Genomic DNA, 12,056 nt, shown 5'->3' with positions numbered 1-12,056 from the left:
CAGAAATAGTGTGAGGTAAAGTTACCTGCCGTGCTTGAAACATGCTTGTATATGCCCGTGAATGCACACAGATGTCACATGTGTGCTGTAAGATGAGAAGCCCCATACATTTCAGTCCCTAATTCCTCTAGTGACAATGACATGTGGCCCACTTCTGGGACCTGAAACAACATGTTCTGCCTGACACTACCTCCTGAAGTCTAGTCTTGTCTCTTGTGCATATGGCCAGCTCGTTAGTAGGTTGTCAAGCAGCATTATGTGCTGCGAGACTAAGAAGGATGGCTCAGCCCTCGGTGGGGAGCTCCTGCTGGAGCCTGCAGGGAGGGCTGAGCAAAGTGCAGCTCCAACCAGAACTGGGCCAGCTTGTTAAACAAGCTGAAGGATGGTGGAGAGGAAGAAGGAACGCTTTCCTTTTGATTCCAAAGAGTGGGGAAATGCAAAGAGGAAAATCTGACGAGGATTTTTTTAAGGCACTTGGTTTGAGGCCTCCCACCTGTTTCCCATCTGAGACTACTGAGCACTCTGTAATCATTCAGTGAAACTGAGTACAAGGCAGCCGAATGTCCCACCCCCTGTTCTGACAGTGAATGCTGTTGCCATATAATGTGACTTGGGGGCGTACAGACTATTTTAGATGTTGTGAGAAAGATATTTTACCAGTAGAGTGCAGAAATGTCTCTAACTGAAACCTTTTGATAAGCAAAAAGCATGCTAATCACTAGGCATTTCCAGGCATTAGCATCATTTATCCTTTCCAGCATGTCACAAAACCAAAGTGATGTAGAGAGTACCAAATCACACCTTTTAGTTATGCCTTTGTTTGTAATACTTCTCTGTAATTTTCTTTAGTTCTTTCTGAGGACAGTACAGCTGCCTGTATCCAGCCTTATGAAGAAGTACAGACATCTGATCTACTAGATCAACAGGATAGTCTTGGAAAGTCTATAAAATGTCACCAGAGCCGGGAGCTACCCAGTATTCCCCCTAACAACCCCATGGAAACTATAATCTCATCTAGAAATGCAGAAAATGATCAAGGTCTTGGAATGGAAGGGCCTTATGAAGTCTTGAAGGACAGCTCCTCTCAGGAGAACATAGTTGAAGACTGCTTGTATGAAACTGTGAAGGAAATTAAAGATGTTGGAGCAGTAGTCAGCATGGAAGGGAACTCTAGCAGCAAATCAAAGGCTTCACTGACAGTTTCTGAAGGTCAGAATCAGATTCCTGAGTGCAGAATTGAGTCAGCAGAATATGCATCTGTTGACCGAAATAAGAAGAGTCGCCAAAGTGCAAATTCAGAAAGTCCTCTTGACAACATTCCAGATGTAGAGGATGAGCTTCCCCCTCCAGTACCCATGAAACTTCTTGATGAAAATGAAAATGTGCAAGAAAAAGAAGTGGAAGAAGAAGTGACAGAAGGAGCGAGTAAACCAGAAAAGGTAAATGCTGCAAATATTTGTCCTCATCAAACAGCCAAATAATGATTGGGAAATATGGGTGGGAGAGGATTTTATTTTTCAGTAATAAAAAATAACAAGAAAGAAACCCCACTCAAGATGAAGCAAGACTGTAAATGGAAATATGATAATGCATAGTAGAATCCTTGCTTTAGAGGTATATGCTCATTCTATTGCTGCCTGTATTTTTGATTGTTGCAGCTATGCAGTACAAAAGGCTTTTCCCAAATATTATCCAGGAATTGCATAGGAGGCTTCTGCTTCTTTGTTTGATGGTATTATACTTGTGGAAGCTATTACAAAGGACATCCAGTATCTCTGTCACCATCTATATATTGTTCTTTTTTGTTCTCATGAAACTGCAACTTACAAAAAGGAGAGGGGGGCATCCTTGGGGGATGTCCTTACTTTAGATGTGCCTCTTTCTTTGGGCCACCTTGACTTAGCTGTGCAAGTGTTAGGCACTGACTTTGTCTTTGGCTGTAGGAGAGAGGGATAGAAAGAGAGAGAGACTGCAGCTCTACACTTTTATATTTGTCAAATCCTGCATGTCATGTATAAACAGAGTGTAAGGAATTTCTAAGTGCTGAAATCACAGCCAAAAGTGAAGTTTTCTCAGCAGCTTATGCTTCCTCCCTAGGAACGAGTGGTGGTGAATTCCTTGAAATATAGAATTATGACATTTTCAATGGTTTCTTTTCCCATTTGTAGATTTTTACAGGAAGTTATTTTAAGGATGCTTTCAGATCATAGCAGACTTTTCATAAACTGTTGAGTTTGCATTTTTGAGCTTGTTTCAATATCTTCTTATTAATTGTGAATGAAAGGTTTAGGAGATTTTTGGTGTCTGAGTCATCAAATAATATTAGGTAGGTATTGATGAAAATTTCCAAAAAATTCTTAAGATGCAATGTGACTTTTTAATGTAAACATTTAAGTGAAAAATCACAGCAGAGCTGAGGTATTGTTACTTGGTTTTGTTTGTTCTCTTCTTTGAAGAATTTCAGTAATCCAGGAAGAAGGCAGAAGAGTATCTTGTAAAATAAATAACTAACCATGTAACTTGTAAAGCACAATATAGTCTAAATGAATAAACTGAAGACTTGCAGTATAAAAATTGTTTAGCTAGACTCTCCAGTGCACATTTTTACAATAATGAGCTCATTAAGCAAAAAATTAAGATGTGACTATCAACAATAATCCAGAAATATTCCCCCCTCTCACATTCCAGCCATAAGTAATTTCTAATTAAACTTTTAGATAAACAGCTTATGTAAAAGTGATATTTTTCCTACCAGGTGTGAAAAGACTAGCAGAAAGCAATTGTACTTCCCAGGCACCAATACAAAGGAAAAGCCTTTGCTGCTCTGTAGCTCCCCAGCACACCGTGTATGCAGTGTCAGTAACTGCCAGGAGTGGGAATTGATTAAAATGGTTCAGGTTTTGAAGGATTAATCAAGAGATGACACATGCAGTCCCCTAAGTGCCAGAAAAAAAGGTGTTTGTCTAATTAAAATTTATTCAGAGCTGAAGGCACCCTGAGTTCAATCTTGGGCAGCATCAGATCATGGCTGTGCACGCTGCTGGGTACATGCATTATGCATCGGGTGTGCCTGTCCTGTCCTTGAGAGCTACAGCTGCAGCAGAGCTGGAGATGGTAATTGATGGAATATATAAATGTCATTATTGTTGGCATTGTGTGGGGAGGGGGCTGGGGGATTGTTTTTCTGTTGTGATGATGATAGCTTCTCCCTGTATTTTGCTGCTTCAAGCAAAGCAGAGCAATGCCTGGTTTTGTGATGTGGCGACCAGAACCAAGATGTTCATGGAAATGTATGTTACACTGATAACTCTTTTAGCTAGACCCCATAGGTGTTTCTGGTTTTGCTTCCTTTCTGTGAGTCTACTCAGCTGCTTTGTTTAGCATGACATCTGTATCCCAAACTCTTCAGCCTTCTGCCCTGGCCCTGATGAAGACAGATGTTGTGTGTATGTCCTGCAAGTCTCCCTCACTACGATGAGGGCACACAGAAGGGACAGGCAGGGAGGCTCCTGTGTAACCAAGGCTTGTACCTGCCAGCTGAGAGGACAGACTGTGTCCAAGCTGTCTCACTGTCTAAAAGAGGGCAGCCAGGGTGATCCCCAGCCCATGCCAGTCCCTGAAGCACTTCAGTCTGGGAGAGTACTAGGTAGACCAAGCCAGAGACCATTCCTGCATATAACAGCATGAAAACTACCAGGCATCCTTGTAAGAGCCAGGTGTGCAATAACAGATGAAAATTTACCTGAACAGGTTTTTGGCTGTGACCCAGCCAAATCCTTTGGAAAGACTAGGGAAGAAAGGCACCTTTAACAGCACAAGGCCTCTTACAGGCCTCTGTCACCTGCAAAACCTTGAACATCATTCTTCTAATAAAACTGAAAAAAGCAGAATAGATTTCTTTAGTTCTTTCTTTTATTTAAAAAAGAAGTATGAATCTCCTTTTTCGCCCAGGTCTTTCCAGAGTGAGCACTCTGGGTAGAAGTGCTATCTGTGTGTCCATCTGGCTGCTGCCATGTCATTTCAGCCTTGCACAGCCTGAGGATGAGCAAAGCATCTCTTACAAATGCATCAGAGGAGAATGTCCTTGTTCTTGTGCCCAAGTCAGGAGCAGCAGCTGAGCCAAACAGCAAAATATCAAGTGCTGTCGAGGAACAAAAGGAAAGTGGAAAGCAAAGAAGGACACGTGTTGCTACTGTTGAGGTTTCAGCATAGTTTAAAATGTTGCTAGGTACAAAATGTTTAGGGGCAAGTGGGATTTAAGTTTCCAAGATAACAATATCCTCCAAAACAGATGTGTCACAAGCTTCACATTTAGAAGAAAGAATGCTGTATCGGGGGAACAGCACAGGATGGCAAACACCCTGGGGTATTTGTCAGTACCTGAGTGGGAAAGTGTAGAAGGGGTCCTGACACCTGGTGCTTATAGACACACTGATGACAGAAAAATCACTGAAGAATTTTATGAGCACATACTTGTTCTAATGTGTGAGGATGAAATTAGCAACTTACTCCCCAGCAGAAATAGATGCAGATAGGAAAGACTAAACTAAGTTGCTGTAGTGAAGCAGATTTAATACAAGGCCAAAATATATTTGAACTTTTCCTTTTTCTTTTGTTCTTTTGTTTTTTTTTCGGTTGGTTGGTTTTTTTAAGAGTAAACAAACCACAGGTTTAAGAGCACTGTTCTCCAGTCAGTGAGAAAGAAGTGAGGGAAGCTTGTCAGTGTGAGGGAAGCTCTTCGGGTGCAGCAGGCAGAACTTCAGTGTGCTTTGGGCCAGGGTCTGTCAGAAGTGCCCAGGAATCTGAAGTTTGGTATTTACCAGAAGTAAAAACAACAAGAAAATGGAAGGAGGAAAGAATCTATCACAATGAGCCTCTGAGAAAAAAAAAAAAAAAAAAAAAAAAAAAAAAAAAAAAAAAAAAAAAAAAAAAAAAAAAAAAAAAAAAAAGAAAACAAGTTGTGTGCCTGGAAGTAGTATTTTATTAACTGTGCTGGAAATAGCTCTAGTCCTCCGTGTTGGCTTGCACTGAAGGTGGTATGAAGTATTTTAGTTGGAGAAGTTGTGTGAAAGTCCAGAATACAGCTTTTTACAGTGCTGGAAGGCTCCCTCTGAATCACTGTGGAGCAGGACTCTGGCAGAGCCGCCTTGGCCCAGGGAGGAGCCATCCATGTACAGCAGCAGGGCTGTAAAAGTCTGAAGATGATTTTCATAAGAGCAAAATGCTTTTCCCCTGATGTTTCATGACCTGTTCTACACAGAACACTTTAGATGCTTGAAATTAGACTTGATAGCAAACCAAGCCGTCCATCCTTCAGTGACTCTGCTGTGTGACCTGGCTCCAGCTCAGGGTGGGCTGCAGCAGGTCTGAGTGGTTGTGAGGCTGGGCTGCTGAGCATCTCTGCACAGGAACTGCATTCCAGGGGTGAAGGACACAGCTCTCCCATGCGGCACGACCAGGATGTACAGAATGAAGGGTAACAATCCTCCAGAAGGTGTCAGCTGAGTATTGTTCTTCTGTCATCTAAAAGTGTATCTGAAAATCCTGTGAAAGGGCAACTGGTGTATCACAACAGCTGACTTCTAATTGTTCAGAAGCCTCTGTAGATACTTCATAAGAGGTGTAAAGGCAAGGATACAGTGGTGCAGTGGCTTTTTAACCATTGCATTATTTTTACCCTTTTCAGGTCAGGATAACAGCAGATACATTAAAAAAGCTTTACCAACCTCAGGGCTGTAATCTCCAGAGAAGTACTCTGAATAGTGGGGGTATTAGCTATGTATAATGGAACTTGAGAGCAAATGACCATAAAATATAATGTATTGATTAAAATGGGAGGGTTTTATTATAGATTTCACACTGCTGATGGGTAATGAGCCTTTTATTTTCTTTCTTTCTTCCTTTTTTACAGAGGCTTAGTTCAGTGTCTTACAAGTCTCGAGAGGAAGATCCATCTCTAACAGAAGATGAGGTAGGTTTCTTGCATGAAATTCAGTAACTAACTAGAGACCAATTTTTAGGCACAAATTAGCATAAGCTCTGGTTGATTAAGCAGAATCCAAGAAAGGTGAAACTTGTGTGAAAGGAAAATGAAAGCCCAAGGTTCTCTGCACAGAGAACCATTCCTAAAATCAGAGGTATTCTAACATATGGCTGTATCAGGCCCATAGGTTAAAAATGGTGTCAGAAAACAATAGGAGGCCACAGTTAGTTGATTGTTAGGGTAATTTCTTGATTTGGATGACAAAACCTTCTCAAGAAGAATAGCCAGCAGCCTTTTGAAACATATGCTCCAGCTTCCCCATGCAAAGTGTTTGGGGCTCTGAGAAGTAAGCTGAAGCACAATAAAAGCACTGGAACATAAACTGTTCTTTATGGCCAACTGTCTGTTGGGCAGATAAATGGAGGAGAGTTAAACAAAGAGAAAAGTTAAACATAAATAAGGCTGCTTGTGATCATCTCCAGTACACCCATGCCATTTATAAATATGTTTTCTGGGCATAAAACTAAACACAAACTTGGCAATGAGCTAGGTAAGCCAATGCCTTCTGCTGGGAGAAGCATTCCCAGCCATTAATGAATAATCTGACCTGGAAGTGGGTTAATGTAATCTGATACTGAGAAGAGTTGAAGTACAGATGAGCAGAAAAGCCATTTTTTGTTAGCTGAAATCAGTAAAAAGTATTGCCATCTTCAAGATGATTCCCTCTAAAACAAACAAATACCAACCAGCCCCAAAAGCCCCAAAGCAAACCAAAACCAAAAAAACCCCAACCAACCAATCAACCAGCCAAACCCAGCCCCACACAAACACACACACACACACACACACACACAAAATCCCAGAATTATCAGAAGTGGTCTGGTTTGTCTGCTTCAGTCTGTGTTGCCTGTTGGTAATGGACATTTTTATGCTAATCTACTCTTTTAACTGGATTGATGCAAACGCAGAATGGCTTTGCATGCTTGGGAAAGACTTCAAATGTAATGGAAGAGCTATGTTGCATTGTGATATTGGGTACCAGAGAAGCTGTGCAGGGAATTTCTGCCATCTGTTTTGTGCATGGGCTAGGATCCATTTATCCTGGGAGAGGGAATTAAGACTGATTCCTGTGCTTGGCAACAGCCCAGGTAATCCCTGAGCAGAGGGACATGTGTGGATGTGGGCTTCTCCTCACCTTTTCATGAAGGGCCACTTTGATGCACTTGTTGAAGTGTACCACCTCACCAGAGGAAACTTTTAGTTAGGAATGAAATGCTGGCTCCCTTTCTGCTGTTTACAGCTGAGAGGATTCAGTCTCCAGTCTAAAGTTCACATGCTCAATGCCTGAGAAGCAGCTCTTCTTTGTAGGCAAAGTGTAGTCAACAGAGCAGGCCTTGCATATCAGTGTTGGCACTACTTGCTATTATCTGGTCTGAGTAATTTATCTCCAGATTTTTAATGTTGTCTTCACATGTGTTGGTGCCTATTTAGTCCTGCCTACAAAAACAATTAACTATTAATTATTAATTAACTCTTCTTCTATGGCAGTGTCTCTAAAAGCAGAAAAGTAGCCACTACCATTAAAAATAGTAACAGTAATAATTTTTAAAGCCCTAAGGATCAGACAGCATCCTTCATTACAGCAGTTCAATCTGATCCTCCCTTTGATGCCTCTCTCCCTGTTGAGTCTAAATTGACTCCAGGACCATAATAAAACTTGCAAGAGCTCCTCTTACAAAGCCTTTCCCTTTTGCCCAGTTCTAATTTTCTCACCAGGGTTTTATATTCAAGGAAGTTTTGCATTTATGAACTTATTTTATAAAGCAGTCTTTTTTTTTAAAGAAAACTGATCTGTAAATGCATGCCAGAAAAGGAAGGATTTGTAAGAAATAGTTGGGGTTTTTTTCCCAAGGAAAAAGTCATATCCTTTTAGAATGGATATCTTTGTATCAGAAGATCCTGTCTTTTCTTAAAAACCAACATCCTTGTAGTGCAAGGGTACAGACTGGTGCACAAGCTCTGTGCCATGCTCCATACTCAGCAGGTGTCTCCTTTTCCTAGATCTCAGCCATGTACTCATCGGTGAGTAAGCCGGGACAGGCCATCAAGGCACTGGATTCTCCTTACACCTGCATTCAAGAAATTGCATCTCAGAGGTCCCCGTCCGTTTGCAGTGGCCTCTATGCGAGTGTGAAGGACTTTGAAAACGCCCTCAATTCCACCACTGTGCCTCAGCCAGCGGACAGAGCAAACGGGGAGCTGGAGCCGGACTATGAAGCTATCCAGGCAGTGAGCCAGGAGGAGGACAGGACCTTGGTGGTGCCCAACACAAACCACACTGCTCTTTCAGGAGAGAGCGATTACGAGAGCATAGGGGACTTGCAGCACCACAGGGAATTCACCAGACTTTAACCACTCCTGCAGCAGATTTCCACGCTGTTATTTTCAAAGGACAATGAAACATGGAGAGGGAAGTGCTTTTCCTGTGGAACACAAGTTCTGAAGAAGCAATGTACGTTTCAGCCAGGGTGTGATACCTGCTGGTTTTTCTGGGTGGTGGATCAAGGCTCATGGGAAAGGGTACATCAGGTCAGAAAGATGACCAGGAAAATGTAAAGGTTTCTTTATTGCTATTAGCTCCAAGGCAAACGTAATTTGGGAAGGAGTGCCATGCTTGTTGTCCTGATAGGATTACATACCAAAAAGACTACCTTTACACAAAACTAGCTTCTCATTTTAAGAGATTATTTTATGTAATATTCTTCAAAGTGTTTTTCAAGCATAATTTTTCATTCAAGTTTTGGCATCTGCAATGTTGAGCAAACCACGGATAATTGTACCTCAACTCAGACTTACTCTGCGGGGCTGGGGAAGATTCACTCACTTCTGTGAAGATTCACTCACTTCTGTGTCTTTTGGGGAGCTCTGGCCACCTTCACTGCAACTAAAGTGCAAACAACAGTAGTTCACAAAGGACTGACTCCAAATGTACTTGAATTAATTCTGCTGGCTTTTTCTTTTTTCTTTTTTTTTTTTTTTTTTTTTATGTCAAGGGCTGTAGAATGTGATTTTCAGTATTTGAGATGTGTACTGGTATTTGTAGGGGTTTTGATTGATTATTTGTGAAATATCCCTTTAAAATGGCAGCGGTCACCCTTAGCATTCTTGCACTGTTTCCCTCAAATGGACATAAAGATGTACACACACACCCCAGACCATTGTCATGTTGCAAAAATTGTGCAATTGAATGCATTGGCATAATGTGTCTAACCTTAGTAGTGTTGAGGAATTTTTTTGCAGAATTTTGCCCTTTTTAAAGACTTAACTATTTTAATGTTTGTCTAGTTTCTTATATAGGAAAAATTCTGTACTGTGTTCAGTGGGTAACACATTTTTTTTACAACATATTTTTCATCTTCAAAGTTTTTATAGATTAACTTACTAGGATTTGTAACAGGAGAAATCCCATTCTTTATTTGGGCTTGATTTTTGGTTGGTTTTTTTTTTTAGTATTTCAAAAGTAGATAAATGAAAATTGCTTTGGGGTTGTTTTGTTGACTTTTTCTGTCTCCTTGAGCAGGGAAATGGAACATGCCTTGCTGTTTTTAAGCTAAAATTATGGAGTCTATGTAAAAGAACACTGCCAAAGGGCAAAAAAGAGACAAAAGAGACAGTGGGATTTAGTCAGGCATAGCCACTGGTCCTCCTTGTTCTTCTGCTAAAAGGAGCAGGAGGGCAACCAAGACCTACTTGGGCCTCTAAAAAACAGTTTGAAACTCACTGGCTTTTCAAAAATGCTGAATTATTCTGTTGCTGTGAAAAATGAAGTACAGTGCTTGGATGAAATAAGCAGGTACTGGATTGGTACCTTTTTTCTTCAAGAATAATACAATAAATAGTACAATGGTACAAGAATAGTCCAAGGGTAAAGAACTAGCCTTGTGTGACATGCATGTGCACATATTCCCATGTATATAAGCATACACTTGTAATTTGGACACAAGTATAAGTTATAGTCCAAGCTGGCAATATTCACATACGTAATATCTGGCATGTGCTTGAAGAGCAGTTTATTTTTAATTCAAAATAAACAGTACATAAACTGAGGTTGGCTTATTCTGTAGTAAACAAAACAGGTTTACTTTCAGCTCAATTGGTACTGGGTTTTGAAGGTTGAACCCTTCTCGGATCCTTGGTCAGTTCTCAACATGACTTGGTACTATAAAGAGCAAGCATAGATCTGGTTACACACATTTATTAGAAAGAGCTTCATAACTGAAAGAAGTGTGCTGATTTACAGGCTTTGCCTGCAAGTTTGCTCTGAGGAGCAGTGCAGTTGTGCAGTCAGCCTCTGCCCACGGGGTGGTTCAAACTTTGTGGATCCTGACCTTGTGTGACAGTGCAGCACACTCTGATCTATGACTCTTCCTTGAAGGAGAAGCAGTTCAGACCACTCCACATCCATCCTGTTCTTGACCATGCTGCCATGTTTTGACAGCTGCAGCAAACCCTTTGCTTCCACTTCAGTGCTTTTTAAGGATGACTGTGGTTCTGCTTTCTGGAGGTTTTCCCTTTATAAAAGTTTTTGTTGCTGTTTCCTTGAATGTGAATTCATGAAGTTCACCTTTGAATGTTCTCTCCTTCTACTTCACACTGTTTAAGGCCAAAGATAAGATGCACCATTTTTCAAAATATTTGTCATGCTAAGTCTGAAGAATTTCTTTAGTCTTTAACTATGTGTTTGCTGTCTGTTCCTTGCTCAGGGGTACCAGTTTATATATGTAGTCCTCAGTCTGACTCCTGCAGTTTAGAACTCAACTCCTGATATTCCCAAATGCATCTCAAGGTGTAGTTATCCTTCTACATGGATGAGTGCTTTGGAGAAACAGTAGGAACGTGAGGTTTGCCAGGTTCACTAGATTCAATTTCAAGACCAATTCAATGATATCTTGAGATAATGTCAGTTGATAGCAAAGAATAGCGCTGAATTATTGATTGTAAAATTTTAAGGTGCAAAAGAAGAAAAGCAAACATCACTCTAGAAATACCCCCATTGAGACCAGCGGGTCAAAAGGTGGTGGAGGACTGTCCAGTCATTCTGTTGTCTTTCACAGCCAGATCAGATATGTTGCTTTGCAGGAAGGGACACGAGTCCTTCTGTCCTTTCTTTCCTCTGTTCTGACAACTGCTCCTGAGACCCCCTAGGCTTCCCTTTTACACAGTGAAAGAAAAATTTTCCTCCCCCTCTCGTCTTTCTTTGGTTTCTGTTTTTAACCTGTCTCCTACAGCCTTGCACTGGGAGCTGGTACCATGTCTGCAGTGCTGTGGCAGTGGCACATTCCTTCCTCTTTCAATTACTTTCAGACTGGTCACAACCTTTTAATGGTTCATCAGACCCCAGTCTCATGGAGAAGCAATTCACATTTTGGATTGCTGCTTTTGGCACGTGTACCTGCCCTCAGCCTTGAGACCCACACACACTAGACTTAAAAGCTGCAAAAAATAATTACCCTCCTGAACAAGGATGTATGGGGGAGTCCATAACTGCCCTGCAATCACCATTATGTAGTTTAATGCTAAATGAAAATGTTTTAGAATTCAGATGAAGGTTGGTAAGTGAGTATTTACATTTGTTGACAATGAATCAATGTTCTGGTTTAGTTCTCTCTTCCCAGAAGTAATACCTGTTCCTTTATGGCTGCTGTCAATGCTTCCTTTTCATTAATATATTTGACAGAAAGATTTTTCCAGTAGTAATCCCCAAAGAGATTCATCTGACTGTAAAGAAAAGGGAGTTTCTTCTACTTGTCTCTTTCCTGCTCTTTTTAATTCTTTCATCATATACCTAAATAAAATTTCAACATCCAAAATGAAGTGTTTGTTACCTGGTGATGTTTTCTGGGAAGATTCACAGTCTATTTCTTTGCTTCCTTTTTTTGGCACAACTGTACAATAAGATCTCACAGCAAATTGCCACAGTAAGGCCAACAGAAGCTGTAATGTGTATATAACTGCACTAGTGAAAAGGTCTGTTTGATTTCTCTCTGGGAACTGGTAGAAAACAGGAAATGCA

The 12,056-nt window shown here is 40.9% G+C and overlaps 1 protein-coding gene across 3 annotated transcripts in view; it reads left to right on the top strand.

Annotated features, from left to right (window-relative positions):
- Positions 1-11,853, top strand: part of PAG1 (phosphoprotein membrane anchor with glycosphingolipid microdomains 1) — a 107,429-nt gene extending 95,576 nt beyond the window's left edge. For all 3 annotated transcript variants that reach the window (XM_058042210.1, XM_058042223.1, XM_058042216.1), the window contains exons 6-8: positions 850-1,439; positions 5,912-5,971; positions 8,045-11,853. In XM_058042210.1, coding sequence (XP_057898193.1) covers positions 850-1,439; positions 5,912-5,971; positions 8,045-8,395 — 1,001 coding nt within the window. In that variant the 3' untranslated portion in view covers positions 8,396-11,853. The remainder of the gene's footprint in view (positions 1-849; positions 1,440-5,911; positions 5,972-8,044) is intronic.
- Positions 11,854-12,056: the final 203 nt, after the last annotated feature.

Source organism: Melospiza georgiana, chromosome 1 (genome assembly GCF_028018845.1).
Source record: "Melospiza georgiana isolate bMelGeo1 chromosome 1, bMelGeo1.pri, whole genome shotgun sequence".
Lineage (NCBI taxonomy): Eukaryota > Metazoa > Chordata > Aves > Passeriformes > Passerellidae > Melospiza > Melospiza georgiana.
Note: the sequence above shows the minus strand (reverse complement) of the source record. Positions and strands in the feature narration are given on the sequence as shown.